Here is an 18,040-nt window from a genome sequence, read left to right on the forward strand (position 1 = left end):
CAAAGATGTGTGGGTCAGGTGAATTGGCCATGCTAAATTGCCTGTAGTGTTAGGTTAAAGGGGTAAATGTAGGGGTATGGGTGGGTTGCGCTTCGGCGGGTCGGTGTGGACTTGTTGGGCCGAAGGGCCTGTTTCCACACTGTAAGTAATCTAATCTAATCTAATCTATCAGAACCGATTGTAATCAGATGTTCCTGTTGTTAAACATATCCATTTGATCTTGGTCTTTGATGCAATAGATTATATGACGAGTGAATAATCTGAAGAACAACATAAAAAAGAAGCATTGTTTGAAATAAATGCCACAAGTTTCTTAAAAACATTGATTTTTTTTTTAATTGCTCCCATTTTAAGCAAACAGAATATATCACTGGCCAACATAAGTACATCTATTCAATACCCCCACCCTGACCAGACATATAAATTACATACTGAGATACACTTGACATCTCAAAACGCTTTAAAACACATTTGGACATTAATTATTCACACAAGTGTCTAAAATAGAGACTGTTCTGTCACCAGGTTTGTTCTAGCTGTTTGGCAAAACAATGCAAATATTAAAGTGAACAGATATGATGTCTAAGTTGCTGGAACATTCCAGAGATCCTGGGTAAATAAGAGCATTGAAAGAAGCAAGCACATGCTTCACAAAGGGCCACATTGGCCTCCTTGAGTCTTACTTCAACATCTCAACAAATACTCTCAGTCATTTCAGTAGATTCTATGAATGAAGATTTTTTTGACGTCTAAAATTGAAGATCCAGCGAAGGAATAATAATTTTCATCGGCTTATGTTGTTGCTGTGACAACACTTGGGGCCTACATTGGCCAAACAACATGAGACCCAAATAAAGATTTTGAGCACATGTGTATCTCTAGGGTCAGCAATGCTCCAGAAATCTCCAGAGATAAAAGATCAATTTTCAGGACACTCATAGTCTATGGTCCAAAAATTTAACTGAGCACTGTGGCACCAAGAGGGGGGGCTGAATATTTTTGCATGACATTTAATCATCATGTAGCAGAAAAACCTGTACAGTGTTGAAAAAAGAGACATATTTCCAATTTATATTAAACTCATCAGAAAACATGCAAGAGTTTCAAATTTCAAAGGGAGCGACATGAGAAAAGAGTGTTGATTGAATGGCAGGTTGACTTTGATTCATTGATTTAGAGGTACCGGTGTTGGACTGGGGTGGACAAAGTTAAAAATCACACAACACCAGATAATAGTCCAACAGATTTATTTGGAAGCACTAGTTCTTGATGAGGAGGCAGCACCTTGAAAACTAATGCTGCCAAATAAACCTGTTGGACTATAACCTGGTGGTGTGTGATCTTTAGTGTGATTTATTGAGGTAATGTTCTGGAGACTGTATTGGGAACTACTGTAGCCCATGCTTTAACTGACTTCAAAGAAGGCACAATGTTCCCTTTCCTGCACAGGCATGTTCTCGTGGATCAATATATCAGCTTCTAGCAAGCATTAGTGAGCCACATCGTGACCATGGCTAATATTCTGAAATTGGTTACAGGTGTAATTCCTTACACACTCAGCGTCAGTGAACAGATGCTATCAATCCCAGAATCACATCTAATGTTCGACATTGGTTCTCCTGTAGTATAAATTGTTCTGAAAAAAACAATTGCTGGAGATCACAGCGGGTCAGACAGCATCGTGGAGGGAGAGCCACCTAATGTTTCAAGTCTAGGTGACTCTTTGTCAGAGCTGAAGTGAAGTGTGGGGGAATGGGTGGTGGTGGGTGTAGGGTGGTGGTGCAGAAAAGATGTTGATAGTTCCGATTAAGTGATTGGAATGTGAGAATGGCAGAACAATGGTGTGTCTACCTGAAGAGTCATCTAGAGTCGAAATATTAGCTTGCCCTCTCCCCATGGATGCTTTTTGACTCGCTGTGATCTCCAGCATTTGTTGTTTTAATATCAGATTCCAGCATCTGAAGTAATTTGCTCATTCGTATAAATTGTTGCTCCCTCTGAAATTTGGCATTCTTGCATTTGTCCTGAAGAGTGCAAGGTGAAAACCTTTAACAGGAAGTCTCTTTTTTACGCAATACTCAAGGTAACCACAAAAGCTCTTTACCAACCTCTCCTTGGTAAAATTCTTTGAAAGCCCTATGAGATCATATTTTCACATGGCGATGACAGTAATTTTCACAAAAGCGTGTTACTAGACCATTGCTAGGAGCTAGTGACATGAATACATTCCTCCCATCAACATTTATATCATGTGAACTTTAATACAGTGAGCCCATACAATTTATGGAATTCCTGATAGCTTCCTGTCTTCCAGAATAGGGTAATGCAAAATGAAACCGGCTATTTTAAGTATCACCTTATAGTTGTCAATATTTATAGTTTTCTGGTGAATCCCAAAAAGATTGCACCAGGAGAACTTTTGCTGGACTTCTTCTCTCAAACTGGTCTCATAATCAACCTGAGCAGGTGCAGCTTTATCATGAGACAAGGCAGCAAGCCCCTGACAAGGCAGCAAGTCCCTGACAAGGCAGCAAGTCCCTGACAAGGCAGCAAGTCCCTGACAAGGCAGCAAGCCCCTGACAAGGCAGCAAGTCCCTGACAAGGCAGCAAGCCCCTGACAAGGCAACAAGTCCCTGACAAGGCAGCAAGCCCCTGACAAGGCAGCAAGCCCCTGACAAGACAACGCTCTGTCTACAATGACACGACTGCATTGTAACGTGCAAAGAGATTCAAGTAACTTATGTTGCATTCTAAGTGCCTAAACTATTTACAGTAATGCAATAGAGATCCTCTCCCCAAAAGCAGAGGGACATGATAAGTAATATTTGAATAATGCCATTCTAGTCGAGAAAAATACAAAGTATTTACACATTTTGCCTTGATTAAATGTTTTACTTGCATTGATTTTTGCTTGTTCTCAGCATTAGCCATTCTCTGACAACGTTCTGTATTAGCAATGACGACAGACTGGAGCCATACTGAGTATGGTCACTTCGTATTTTGTGTATGCTGTATTGTCATTCCCAATTCCGTGGAACAGGTGAACTCCCCGCTGTCACTTTACCTTGAATATTGCAACTGGCCCTTTCTTAGCACACTAACATACTTTGTTAATCTATTTGTCCACTAGGTTTTCAAATTCTTATTTCTGCTGCTCCTTTGTTAAGATTGAGCCCAATAAAGGAGAAAGAAACAATAGGATACAATAAAGATATTCAATGAGGTCGGGTAGGACAGGGCTGTCAAGCCTAAATATCAGCACAGACTGGTTGGGCTGAATGGCCTGTTTCTGTGGTGTACATTTTAAAGACTAATACTTTTCAAGAATCACACTAGTTTTCACCATGAACAGAAGAGTGTGCCCATTCTTTGCTACAGTCATCCAGAAAAAAAACCTTCTCACTATTCCACTCTTAGCTGCCTTTGAAGTGAAAGAGGTCAGTATTGGAATGCTTGGCACTCAATGTCAGATTTAATCATTTCTACAGCTGAGATAAATGTGGAGTGAGTTAGTTCTGGAGTAAACCTTAACACTACACCGAGAGCAATGCACAGTGACCTTCCATTTCAGGTACCAATTGATCCCCGGGCCTTTCCAAGTGAAAACAACAAAGAGAAACACCTGTTGGAAATTCATATATCCCCTTTGTCAAAGGTCCAAAGAAATTAGATTAGATTAGATTACTTACAGTGTGGAAACAGGCCCTTCGGCCCAACAAGTCCACACCGCCCCGCCGAAGCGCAACCCACCCATACCCCTACATGTACCCCTTACCTAACACTATGGGCAATTTAGCATGGCTAATTCACCTGACCTGCACATCTTTGGACTGTGGGAGGAAACCGGAGCACCCGGAGGAAACCTACACAGACACGGGGAGAACGTGCAAACTCCACACAGTCAGTCACCTGAGGCGGGAATTGAACCCGGGTCTCTGGCGCTGTGAGGCAGCAGTGCGAACCACTGTGCCACCGTGCCGCCCAATAATTTATATATATGCACAACACCTGCAGCCAATCAGATTAACATTGTAAGCAGCCATCTTGCATAAATTTACCAGCGAAGAGTCTAAAGATGTGTAGGTTAGGTAGGTTGGCAATGCTAAATTGCCCAATGGTGTCTTGTGATGTGTAGGCAAGGTGGGTTCGCCATGTTATATGAATGGGGGGGTCAGTGCTAACTCGATGGGCTGAATGACCTCTTTCCTCACTGAAGGGATTCTTATGATTCTAGGAGAGCAGTTGTTGAAATTGGTTAATGGGGGAATGTGCGCTGAGGATACTGGGTGAATTTCTCCTGCTCTTCATATAAAGGAAAAGGCTTTTAATTTCGAAAGGTGTCATGTGTCGGTGCGGGCTCGGTGGGCTGGACGGCCTGTTCCTGTGCCGTACTGTTCTTTGGTTTTTTTGCCAGAGGAACATCAGCGTCAAGCTGAACCTTCATCAAAGCACCGCTCCAACAGTGCAACACTGAAGCAACAGTGAAGGTGATGCGATCACAACCTGGAGCAAGCCTTGAACCTACAGCCTTCATATAGGGGCCAGCTCCTTCATTTCCAGTTGCACTTTGTTCCCATGCTTCAGATTCAGTGCAGAGGGGAGCAGACAGATCAGGAGACCTCCTGACTCACTGCTCCAGTGCCTAGCCAAAGTAGGGAGCTGCATCAGCCTTTTGAGGGGTTTGTTCAGCCCGACTGGTTGCATCCGCTCAGCAGCTCTGTCTGTGCTGGGGGGGGGGTGTCCCTGGACAAGAACTTGTGGTGTACCCAGCCTGAGAGCACAGGAGAGATTGGAGTTCGTCACCGACCCAGAAATAATACCTTGTTTTCTTTGAAGTTCTGTTTGGTCTTGTCGCATTGGGTTTGTGCCTCTTTAATTAGTACAGGGTACGACAGAAGCAGTGTAGCCTTCTGACTCAAAAAAATGATACTGTGCCCAAAACAATAAGGTGGTTTTTTACCTTTGCAATGCTGAACAGGATTTCCAACATTTTCTGTATTTTGTTCAGAAACACTGTATTTTGTTTTTATTACAATCTCCCTGAGTGAAATGTTGCATTTAGTTCCTCTGTCTTGTGCTGCAGAGATTAACGTTGGTGCTGAGGAAGAGGAAGTGATTTTCATTCCAGCTAACCGGGCCAATGTTAAAGGGGCAGGCTGCAATTCCACTTTTTGCACACAGGTCCTTGTGACCGGACAAGAAGTAAAATTCCACTGACTCTCCTTTCTCTTGTGTTGGCAACAGAACCCAGCTCACACGGTTCCCTGCTTTAACACAGAGACACAGTCAATTCGAAATGCAACATAGCAGCACTATAAATATCACCCTGAGTTACTCCAAGTGGTGGATTCAGAGAATACCTCCAAGTGCACATCCCATTGTTGGTCAGCCTGATACAGAAGAACACAGTTCACTGTTCGTCAAAGCCTTCCCAGAAGGGAGACAGTGACCTCGTGATATTATCATTATTGAGACCCAGTTAATATTCTAGGGACCTGGGTTTGAATTCCAGCACAGGGGAACCTGAACTCAATTTTACACACAAAAATAGTCTGGAATTAGGTATCTAATGCTAATGGAATTGTCGGGAAATTCTCATCTGCGTCACTAATGCCCTGTAGCGAAGGTAACTGCTGCCCTTATCTCGCCTGATGAAGACTCCAGACCCAGAGCAACGTGCCTTTCTGGGGCTGATTAATGAGTGCTGGCCCAGCTAGCAATGCCCATATCCTGTGAATGAAATTCTTTCAAAAAGTTCTTGAGATATTCACAGAAATACTGTTGCTAGACTTAAGGTCAGAAAATATGGTGGTCACTTTACTGGATAAATGTACATGTCTGTTTCTATTTATCAGTGTACAATAACAGACTCCAGATGCTTCCATGTTATGGAAGAAAAAAGCCTAACGCTTGAGAACCTTCCCCTTCCCAATTGATTCTGCAGGAGTCTCCCCCAACTCCATTCTGTTACAACATCCAATGAGACCACTGCAGATCTGTGTCTTAAATCCTTTTGTTCCAGGGCCCGTTATGCACAAATAAACACAGAATCTAGAAACCGTGTCCAAATTCAAGATGTCTTCTTCCAGTCAGAGCATCGTCACTGCTATTTGATAGAGAATGATCATTTTCAAAACATAGCACATTTTAAACAGAAGCACCTCAGTGTTGAGAAACAGATTGCAAATTTACACTATACTCGGCAGTGCTCAAATAGGCTGGAATAATTCAGAAGGAGTCCAGGAACTCAACAGTTGTTCTTTGATTGGAATGACAATCGGTGTAGGTAAGGATAGGGAGTAGCGTGTGTCCATGAGCCTATTTTACCTGGATGCTGAGTTCAAATGGACTCAGTTGGGTCAAATGCCACTGAAATGCTTCAAAAAGCAAAGACAACATGGCTCGGTCGTGGGTAAGTGAGCAGTCAGTGACTCAAAATCAAGATTATACCTGTTTTGGGTTTTTAACAGCAGTTAGAGGGTAATGAGGGCAAAACCAGGAAGGTAGCTACACTGTGAGTCTTTCACCTTTTAATTGAAAAACTTCCCCCCTCTCCAACTTACTACCAAGCTCCCTCACCGCTTCCAGATCCAGAAATTGCCTCCTCTCGAGGAGTACATATACCTGCATTGAGGAATATCAGTGAAAATTTGCTTAAGGGTATCCAAATATGTACCAGGTAGTTACCCTTAAAGCTGATGTCATTCACCACCTCAGAATCTTTCCGAATCTCCCACTGTTTACTCATGCTGGACAATACCTTCCCAATTAGGAGACTGGCTTGTGAGCTAAACAAAGTCTGTTTCAACAGAGGCCATTTGTAGAGCTCTAAATCCACCCTATCGCAGGTTACTCCCTGAAACCCTCTCAGGCCCCAAGATGACGGATGACTCGGCTTGTCCAATTAACAAAATGGAAAGATGGAATAAAAGGCAGAATACAGAGGACCCAACCTTCCCCACACATCGCGATTTTGTCAAACTAAGAGTGAGTGTGGCTGTCCGACCCATCCACCAGATACTCGATATTTTTAGCTCATTGTCTGATGGAAGTGCAAAGGTCATGAAACCCATGTGGAGACCATAAAACATCTCCAACATTGCCCAATGTGCAAGCTCAATTAAATACAGATGGGACAAAGGGGAAATTAAATAGATGCTGAAACCAATGCTCACTTAGTCACAATCCTCCTTCAAAGAGGTGAGATCCAGCGGGTAATTTTAACACAGTGGGAAACTGTAAGCACTGGATTGGCAACCCAGTTTAATATTCCTCAGATTTCAAATTCTGTCTCTGCACATTGTGAAATTTAAACAGAGAACTGACTCTCTCTCTCTCAGGGAATGAGTTGGATCTCTGCTCTTTCTGCATCGGCTCACCAGTGATGGCCAAGTTCAAGATGGCGGATGCACCAGAAAGTTATAAAGAGACCTGACTCAGGACTGAGAGCACTGCGCAGCTTATAAATGGAACATCTCCTGTCTTCCCGCTCCCACTCCCACCAACACACCCCTCTCCCCTCCCATTACCCTGAAGTAAAGCTGACCAGCAGCTTTGTCCCACCACTGCCCTTGATCCGAGCTTTCTCCCGTACAGGACAGCAAAAGGATAGACAACTTTGCTCTCGAGAGCCAGAAATATATTGCGAAATGCTTGGGTGCTCTTATGCAGCTCCAGTTGCCCTGACTTGCTGGAGGAGTCAACTGACAGAGCATATCATATGTGGCAAGAACATTTGGCACCATGTCAAAATTCAGACGCTTGGAACTAGGCCCTCAGTCATCAGTTGTTTCTTGTCCTGTGACTGCAGCAATGACCAGGTAATCAGAGTCAAAGCTGGGGTCTGCCTAGAGCTCGATACCAGAGGGGGTTTAGACATTTTATATCTATGGCGGAAAATCCCTGAGGTGCAATGTCACTGTAGTGAGACAACCCAACCTGTTCAACACTGGTGTCCAGAGGTATCCGCCTGATTTACCTCTCAGACCGGATCTTATATCTCAGGACAAAGTAGGCTATGAGGCGCAAGGTGACAAAGAAGATTCCCAGGACGATGAAGTCCAGGTAGAGTTTGCCATGTTCGACATCGAGCTCTTTCAAAATTGCCTGTGACTTTTGGAAATGGCACGTCTCGTCTTTCTCGCAGTGGAGATCTTCACGGTCAAGACCGTAGATGGAGAGGATGACCCCTTCAAAGCCATATCTATCAGAGGGTAAAGGTCCAGTCAGTGTTTGAGTGAAGAACAGCAATGCAAGAACTTAGCGAAAACAACAGGCTGGAACGAGGCCATTGTGCCCATCAAGTTCACTCCTTCTACAGCTTTGGAAGACTTTGACCTACACAGCTACCTCCTCAATCTCAGCATGTCCCAATTCACTTTACAGTCAGTGAAGTACATTTCAAAGAGTGTAATGTCGGAAAAATGGCAGCCAGTTTGCACGTAGAAAGCTCCCCCAAATAACAATGTATGATTTAGTTTGGGCAAAAACAATGACTGCAGATGCTGGAAACCAGATTCTGGATTAGTGGTGCTGGAAGAGCACAGCAGTTCAGGCAGCATCCGAGGACAGGCAAAATCGACGTTTCGGGCAAAAGCCCTTCATCAGGAATGAAGGCAGACAGCCTGAAGCGTGGAGAGATAAGCTAGAGGAGGGTGGGGGTGGGGAGAGAGTAGCATAGAGTACAATAGGTGAGTGGGGGAAGGGATAAAGGTGATAGTTCAGGGGAGGGGGGACGGTGGAGTGGATAGGTGGAAAAGAAGATAGGCAGGTAGGACAGGTCATGGGGACAGTGCTGAGCTGGAAGTTGGAGCTGGGGTGAGGTGGGGGAAGGGGAAATGAGGAAACTGTTGAAGTCCACATTGATGCCCTGGGGTTGAAGTGTTCCGAGGAGGAAGATGAAGCGTTCTTCCTCCAGGCGTCTGGTGGTGAGGGAGCGGCGGTGAAGGAGGCCCAGGACCTCCATGTCCTCGGCAGAGTGGGAGGGGGAATTGAAATGTTGGGCCACGGGGCGGTGTGGTTGATTGGTGCAGGTGTCCCGGAGATGTTCCCTAAAGTGCTCTGCTAGGAGGCGCCCAGTCTCCCCAATGTAGAGGAGACCACATCGGGAGCAACGGATACAATAAATGATATTAGTGGATGTGCAGGTAAAACTTTGATGGATGTGGAAGGCTCCTTTAGGGCCTTGGATGGAGGTGAGGGAGGAGGTGTGGGCACAGGTTTTACAGTTCCTGCGGTGGCAGTGGAAAGTGCCAGGATGGGAGGGTGGGTTGTAGGGGGTGCGTGGACCTGACCAGGTAGTCACGGAGGGAACGGTCTTTGAGGAAGGCGGAAAGGGGTGGGGAGGGAAATATATCCCTGGTGGTGGGGTCTGTTTGGAAGTGGCGGAAATGTTGTCGGATGATTTGGTTTATGCGAAGGTTGGTAGGGTGGAAGGTGAGCACCAGGGGCGTTCTGTCCCTGTTACGGTTGGAGGGGTGGAGTCTGAGGGCGGAGGTGTGGGATGTGGACGAGATGCGTTGGAGGGCATCTTTAACCACGTGGGCAGGGAAATTGCAGTTTCTAAAGAAGGAGGCCATCTGGTGTGTTCTGCAGTGGAACTGGTCCTCCTGGGAGCAGATATGGCAGAGGCGGAGGGATTGGGAATACGGGATGGCATTTTTGTAAGAGGTAGGGTGGGAAGAGCTGTAATCCAGGTAGGTGTAGGAGTCGGTGGGTTTGTAAAAAATGTCAGTGTCAAGTCGGTCGTCACTAATGGAGATGGAGAGGTCTAGGAAGGGGAGGGAGGTGTCAGAGATGGTCCAGGTAAATTTAAGGTCAGGGTGGAATGTGTTGGTGAAGTTGATGAATTGCTCAACCTCCTCACAGGAGCATAAGGTGGCGCCAATGCAGTCATCAATGTAGCGGAGGAAGAGGTGGGGAGTGGTGCCGGTGTAACCACGGAAGATCAACTGTTCTACGTAGACAACAAAGAGACAGGCATAGCTGGGGCCCGCACGTGTGCCTTATTGATGTTGAGTAAGGGATAGGTATCAAATGTTACTTAAATGTTTCAGAAAGTAAAGATAACACTACTCAGTCACGGTTAAGTGATCAGCCAGTAGATCAAAAGGGAGATTTTGAGTTGTTAAGAACACTTGGGGTCTAATGAGGGCAACACCAAGTAGTCACTACATTATGGCCTTTCAACTTTCAATTGAAAAACTGCATCCCTCTCCCACTTGCCCCCCAGCTCTCTCACTGTTTCCTGATCAAGAAATGACCTCCTCTGGAAGTGTTCGCACACCATAGGGAGGACTCCCCTGCTCTTTGAAATCATGCCATGGGGACTCTTACCTTCACCGAAGATGGCAAATGAGCTTTGGTTTAATATCTCATCTAAGAGATTGCAGCCACCACTGGAACTCAGTCATATACTGGGAGTGTCAGCTTAGAGTACATGCCCATGTCTCTGGAATGGGACTTGAATTCAGAACCTTCCGATTAAGTGGTGAGTTGCTATGACTTAACTGATGCTTTATCGTGGCACATAATGGATCCTATCAATTGCTAAGGAGTCCTTGTGTAGCCAATCAAAGTCACCTGATCATAAAGGGAATGGAATATAACTGAATGATAATTGATGTATCTTTGCATCTCCCTTGTTCAACCTTAGACTCATTCTCAATCAACACGGGAATCACTTGATCCTGTCAGGCAATTAATTATTTAAAACTCCATCTGCATCTATAAGCAACAGTCCCCTTCTAACAAATACTTCCAGGCAACATCTCACCTCCCCCAGCCTTTCAACAATCTCAGAATTAGTGCCCATTTTAGAGCCTCATCATTAGAGCTTGTATATTATTGCCTAGGCCTCTCCACCAGAGGCAACCTTGCTGTTTAACATGATCAAACTCAATCATCCCAACTTTACAAAAGGTTTTTAAACAGACCAACTCCCTCTAAGCTGTTTGTTTTGGGCGTCAATGGTGATACCCCTTCACGTTTTGTAAAAAAACCCCAATATGTTCAGGTTACCTGACGTAAGAAATGTATGACATCCACTGGAGGTATTTGGGAATGGTGTCGAAACTAACGAAGAATCCAGAGAAGAGCAGCACTGGAATGGCAGTTACTGGACCCACAAACGTTGCCACCTGCAGACAGAAGGAAACGAGTTGATTTATGATGAGACCAACTGATGGCTTTGATTTGCCATGAACAAAAGGGGTCAAAAAGAGTTTTCTGGTGACAAGTGGAAACATGATGGAGATGAAGAGGCAAGGAATACTATTTATTATAACAGAATACGGAATGAGGCTTTTCGGCCCTTCACAAGAGCTCGCCAATTCATCCCATGCTTCCCCCATAGCCCAGTGTGTTTCATCTTTGCAAGGAAATACCCAACTCTGTTTTGAAATTTGAACCTATTTGCATCATTCTTTCATGCGATACATCACAGATCATAAAATCCGGCTGCATTAATCATTCACGAAACTCTTGATTTCCCAACTGAACTTTCAGAATTCCAGCATCTGCACTGTTTTGTTTTGTCACACTGTTAAAGTCATAAGCTATTAACACTTGAGCTCAACATTTAGCTTTCCCTTTTAAAGGGAAGGGGCTAGAGGAGCGAGGGAAGGGGCTAGAGGAGCGAGGGAAGGGGCAAGAGGAGCGAGGGAAGGGGCTAGAGGAGCGAGGGAAGGGGCTAGAGGAGCGAGGGAAGGGGCTAGAGGTAAGGTCAGTGATTTAAAACGAGGAAAAATGGGGTGACACAGTGGCTCAGTAGTTTGCACTGCTGCCTCACAGCAGCAGGGACCTGGGTGCAATTCCTGCCTCGGGCGACTGTCTGTGTGGAGTTTGCACATTCTCCCCGTGTCTGCGTGGGTTTCCTCTGGGTGCTCCGGTTTCCTCCCACAGTCCAAAGATGTGCAGGTTAGGTGAATTGGCCATGTTAAACTGCCCATAGTGCTTGGTGCATTAGTCAGGGGCGAGTATAGGTTAGGGGAATGGGTCTGGGTGGGTTACTCTTCGGAGGGTCAGTATAGACTTGTTGAACCGAAGGGCCTGTTTCCATACTGTAGGGAATCTAATCTAATCTTAAATCTCCAACAATATGACCCTTTGAAATGTGGCTGACTGGGGATGTTACATCTCTGCTGTGAGTCCGGAAGCATAACTTCTGACAGATCCATGGAAGATTTGTTCTTGGTGTTTGGTGTCACAGACAAGGCCAGTATTTATTGCCCACTGATCTGAATGACTGGCCACAACCGTTTCAGAGGGCAGTGAAGAGTTAATATTGCTGAAGCCTGGAATCATATGTAGAACAGACCAGATAAGGGCAACAGGTTTCCTTCCCTAAAGAAGATTTGCAAAACAGATGGGTTTTTATGACAAAGGTCACAGTCGGTCACTGGACTAGCTTTCAATTCCAGATTCTTTGCGGATATTGAATTCAAATTTCACCATCTGTCACGATGGGATTCATTATGTCCCCACAACGTTAACTTGGGAGCTCTGGATAACTAGCCCAATGGTATTACCACAACATTACAACCTTCACATAAAATGCAAAATGAAGGACATTCGAAATGTGTTGGAGAGAGAGAAAGAGAAACAGAGAGATCGGATCTCCTCTGCTCCGCCCATTCCTTTTCTTCAGTTTTCTTCCCCCACTCTCCTCCCTTCCCTCTGTGTTGGACATCCGGCCTCGGCCTCTGAAGCAGGGTCGGCGATCGGCAGAGATACCAGTCGGCCAAAGACGGGACACCGGTAACCAGTGAGCCAAATCAGGGACACCGGTAACCAGCGGGCCAAAGCGGGTACACCGGTAACCAGTGAGCCAAATCAGGGACACCGGTAACCAGCGGGCCAAAGCGGGGACACCGGTAACCAGTGAGCCAAATCAGGGACACCGGTAACCAGTGGGCCAAAGCAGGGACACAGGTAACCAGTGGGCTAAAGCAGGGACACCGGTAACCAGTGGGCCAAAGCAGGGACACAGGTAACCAGTGGGCCAAAGCAGGGACACCGGTAACCAGTGGGCCAAAGCAGGGACACCGATAACCAGTGGGCCAAAGCCAGGACACCGGTAACCAGTGGGTTAAAGCAGGGACACCGGTAAACAGTCGGTCAAGGTGGGGACAACAGTAACCAGTGGACCAAAGCTACGACACCGGTAACCAGTGGGCTAAAGTGGGGACACTGGTAACCAGTGGGCTAAAGTGGGGACACCAGTAACCAGTGGGCTAAAGCAGGGACAAGGTAACCAGTGGGCCAAAGCGGGGACACCGGTAACCAGTGGACCAAAGTGGGGACACAGGTAACCAGTGGGCCAAAGCCAGGATACCGGTAACCAATGGGTTAAAGCCAGGACACCGGTAACCAGTGGGCTAAATCAGGGACACTGGTAAACAGTGGGCCAAAATGGGGACACCAGTAACCAGTGGGCCAAAGCCACGACACCGGTAACTATTTGGTTAAAGCAGGGGCACCGGTAACCAGTGGGCCAAAGCGGGGACACTGGTAACCGGTGGGCTAAAGCAGGGACGCCGGTAACCAGTGGGCTAAAGCCAGGATACCGGTACCCAGTGGGCCAAAGTGGGGACACCGGTAACCAGTGGGCCAAAGTCAGGACACCGGTAACCAGTGGGCCAAAGTGGGGTCACCAGTAACTTGTGGGCCAAAGCCAGGACACTGGTAACCAGTGGGCTAAAGCAGGAACGCCGGTAACCAATGGGTTAAAGCCAGGACACCGGTAACCAGTGGGCTAAATCAGGGACACTGGTAAACAGTGGGCCAAAATGGGGACACCAGTAACCAGTGGGCCAAAGCCACGACACCGGTAACTAGTTGGTTAAAGCAGGGGCACCGGTAACCAGTGGGCCAAAGCGGGGACACTGGTAACCGGTGGGCTAAAGCAGGGACGCCGGTAACCAGTGGGCTAAAGCCAGGATACTGGTACCCAGTGGGCCAAAGTGGGGACACCGGTAACCAGTGGGCCAAAGTCAGGACACCGGTAACCAGTGGGCCAAAGTGGGGTCACCAGTAACTTGTGGGCCAAAGCCAGGACACTGGTAACCAGTGGGCTAAAGCCGGAACGCCGGTAACCAGTGGGCTAAAGCCAGGACACCGGTAACCAGTGGGCCAAAGTGGGGACACCAGCAACCAGTGGGCCAAAGCCACGACACTGGTAACCAGTGGACTAAAACCGGGACACCGGTAATCTGTTGGCCAAAGCAGGGACACTGGTAACCAGTGGGCTAAAGCAGGGAAACCGGTAAGCAGTGGGTCAAAGCGGGGACACCAGTAACCAGTGGGTCAAAGCAGGGACACTGGTAACCAATGGGCTAAAGCAGGGAAACCGGTAAGCAGTGGGTCAAAGCGGGGACACCGGTAACCAGTGGGTCAAAGCGGGGACACCGGTAACCAGTGGGCTAAAACAGGGGCACCGGTAACCAGTGGGCCAAAGCCAGGACACCAGTAACCAGTGGGCTAAAGCAGGGACACCGGTAACCAGTGGGCCAAAGCGGAGACTCCGGTAACCAGTGGGCCAAAGCCAGGACACGAGTAACCAGTGGGCCAAAGCCAGGACACCAGTAACCAGTGGGCTAAAGCAGTGACACCAGTAACCTGTGGGACAAAGTGGGGACACCGGTAACCAGTGGGCCAAATCCAGGACACCAGTAACCAGTGGGCCAAAGCGGAGATTCCGGTAATCAGTGGGCTAAAGCGGGGACACCGGTAACCAGTGGGCTAAAGCGGGGACAACGGTAACCAGTGAGCCAAAGCGGAAACTCCGGTAACCAGTGGGCTAAAGCGGGGACACCGGTAAGCAGTGGGTGAAAGTGGGGACAACGGTAACCAGTGGGCTAAAACAGGGCCGCCGGTAACCAGTGGGCTAAAGCCAGGACACCGGTAACCAGTGGGCTAATGCGGTGACACCGGCAACCAGTGGGCCAAAACGGAGACTCCGGTAACCAGTGGGCCTCATTGGGGACACCGGTAAATAGTGGGCTAAAGCGGGGACACCGGTAACCAGTGGGCCAAAGCAGGGACACCGGTAACCAGTGGGCTAAAGCGGGGATACCGGAAACCAGTAGGCCAAAGCCGGGACACAGGCAAACAATCGCCCAAAGCAGGGACACCGGTAACCAGTGGCCCAAAGCAGGGAGACCGGTAACCAGTGGGCCAAAGTGGGAAAACCGGTAACCAGTGGGCCAAAGCGGGGACACCGGTAACCAGTTGGCTAAAGCGGGGACACGGATAACCAGTGGGCCAAAGCGGGGACACCAGTAACCAGTGCGCTAAAGCAGGGACACCGGTAACCAGTAGGCGAAAGCAGGGATACTGGTAACCAGTGGGCTAAAGTGGGGACACCGCTAACCAGTGGGCCAAAGCCAGGACACCGGAAACCAGTGCGCTAAAGCAGGGACACCGATAACCAGTAGGCGAAAGCAGGGACTCCGCTAACCAGTGGGCCAAAGCCAGGACACCGGAAGCCAGTGGGCTAAAGCAGGGACACCAGTAAACAGTGGGCTAAAGCCAGGGCACCGGTAAGCAGTGGGCCAAAGCAGGGACACCGGTAACCAGTGGGCCAACGCCAGGACTCCGGTAATCAGTGGGCCAAAGCAGGGACACCCGTAATCAGTGGCCCAAAGCGGGGACACCAGTAACCAGTGGGCAAAGCGGAGACACCGGTAACCAGTGGGCCATAGGAAGGACACCAGTAACCAGTGGGGCCAAGCGGGGACACCGGCAACCAGTGGGCTAAAGCACAGATACCAGCAACCAGTGGGCTAAAGCCAGGACACCGGTAACCATTGGGCTAAAGCAGGGGCACCGGCAAACAGTGGGCCAAAGCGGGGCGACCAGTAACCAGTGGGCTAAAGCACTGACACCTGTAACCAGTGGGTCAGTGCCGGGACACCAGTAAACAGTGGGCCAAAGCGGGAACACCAGAACCAGTGGGCCAAAGCCAGGACACCGGTAACCAGTGGGCTAAAGCCAGGACACGGGTAACCAGTGGGCTAAAGCCAGGACACCGGTAACCAGTGAGCCAAAGCCAGAACACTGGTAACCAGTGGGCTAAAGCCAGGACACGGTAACCAGTGGGCCAAAGCGGGGACACTGGTAACCAGTGGGCCACAGTGGGAACACCGGTAACCAGTGGGCTAAAGCAGGGACACTGGTAACCAGTGGGCCAAAGTGGGGACACCGGTAACCCGTGGGCCACAGTGGGAACACCGGTAACCAGTGGGCTAAAGCAGGGACACTGGTAACCAGTGGGCCAAAGTGGGAACACCAGTAACCAGTCGGCCAAAGCGTGGACACCGGTAACCAGTGGGCTAAAGCTGGTATACCGGTAACAGTGGGCCAAAGGGGGGGCACCGGTAACCAGCAGGCAAAAGCACTGACACCGGTAAACAGTGGGCCAGTGCCGGGACACCGGGAACCAGTGGGCCAAAGTGGGGACACCGGTAACCAGTGGGCTAAAGCAGTGACACCGGTAACCAGTGTGCCAAAAACGGAGACTCCGGTAACCATTGGGCCTCATCGGGGACACCAGTAAATAGTGGGCTAAAGCGGGGACACCGGTAACCAGTTGGCCAAAGTGGGAAAATCGGTAACTAGTGGGCGAAAGCGGGGACACCGGTAACTAGTGGGCCGAAGCTGGGACTCCGGTAACCAGTGGGCTAAAGCGGGGACACCGGTAACCAGTGGGCCAAAGCGGGGACACCAGTAACCAGTGCGCTAAAGCAGGGACACCGGCAACCAGTAGGCGAAAGCAGGGATACTGGTAACCAGTGCGGCAAAGTGGGGACACCAGTAACCAGTGGGCTAAAGCGGTGACACCGGTAACCAGTGGGCCAAAACGGAGACTCCAGAAACCAGTGGGCCAAAACGGGGACACAGCTAAACAATCGCCCAAAGCAGGGACACCGGTAACCAGTGGCCCAAAGCGGGGACACCGGTAACCAGTGGGCCAAAACGGGGATACTGGTAAACAGTGGTCCAAAGTGGGGACACTGGTAAACAGTGGGCCAAAGTGGGGACACTGGTAACCAGTGGGCTAGAGCGGGGACGCCGGTAACTAGTGGGCTGTATTGGGGACTCCGGTAACCAGTGGGCTAAAGCGGGGACACTGGTAACCAGTGGGCCAAAGCAGGGACACCGGTAACCAGTGGGCCAAAGCAGGGACACCGGTAACCAGTGGGCCAAAACGGGGACACCGGTAACCAGTGGGCCACATCAGGGACACCAGTAACCAGGGGGCTAAAGCAGGGACACCGGTAACCAGTGGCCTAAAACGGGGACACCGGTAACCAGTGGGCGAATGCCAGGACACCGGTAACCAGTGGGCCAAAGCCGGGTCACCGGTAACCAGTGGGCAAAGCGGAGACACCGGTAACCAGTGGGCCATAGGAAGGACACCAGTAACCAGTGGGCCCAAGCGGGGACACCGGTAACCAGTGGGCTAAAGCTGGAACACCGGCAACCAGTGGTCTAATGCCAGGACACCGGTAAACAGTGGGCCAAAGCGGGGACACCGGTAACCAGTGGACTAAAGCACTGACACCTGTAACCAGTGGGTCAGCGCGGGGCACCGGTAAACAGTGGGCCAAAGCGGGGACACCAGAACCAGTGGGCCAAAGCCAGGACACCAGTAACCAGTGGACTAAAGCCAAGACACGGGTAACCAGTGGGCCAAAGCGGGGACACCGGTAACCAGTGGGCTAAAGCCAGGATACCGGTAACCAGTGGGCCAAAGCGGGGACACTGGTAACCAGTGGGCAAAAGCCAGGACACTGGTAATCAGTGGGATAAATCAGGGACACTGGTAACCAGTGGGCTAAAGCCCGGACACCGGTAACCAGTGGCCCAAAGCGGGGACACCGGAAACCCGTGGGCCAAAGTGGGGACACCGGTAACCAGTGGGCTAAAGCAGGGACACTGGTAACCAGTGGGCCAAAGCGTGGACACCGGTAACCAGTGTGCCAAAGTGAGGACACCGGTAACCAGTGGGCTAAAGCAGGGACACCAGTAACCAGTGGGC

General features: G+C 49.1%; 1 protein-coding gene across 1 annotated transcript in view; it reads right to left on the reverse strand.

Annotated features, from left to right (window-relative positions):
• Positions 1-319: 319 nt before the first annotated feature.
• Positions 320-18,040, reverse strand: part of LOC122555409 (ATP-binding cassette sub-family G member 1) — a 93,665-nt gene continuing 75,944 nt past the window's right edge. The window contains exons 14-15 of the mRNA XM_043701392.2: positions 11,020-11,138; positions 320-8,203 (exon numbers count right to left, since the gene is read on the reverse strand). Coding sequence (XP_043557327.1) covers positions 7,975-8,203; positions 11,020-11,138 — 348 coding nt within the window. The 3' untranslated portion in view covers positions 320-7,974. The remainder of the gene's footprint in view (positions 8,204-11,019; positions 11,139-18,040) is intronic.

This window comes from Chiloscyllium plagiosum, unplaced genomic scaffold, assembly GCF_037043375.1.
Source record: "Chiloscyllium plagiosum isolate Xiang-an unplaced genomic scaffold, Cpla_swu_hap1 HiC_scaffold_12, whole genome shotgun sequence".
NCBI classification, from domain to species: domain Eukaryota; kingdom Metazoa; phylum Chordata; class Chondrichthyes; order Orectolobiformes; family Hemiscylliidae; genus Chiloscyllium; species Chiloscyllium plagiosum.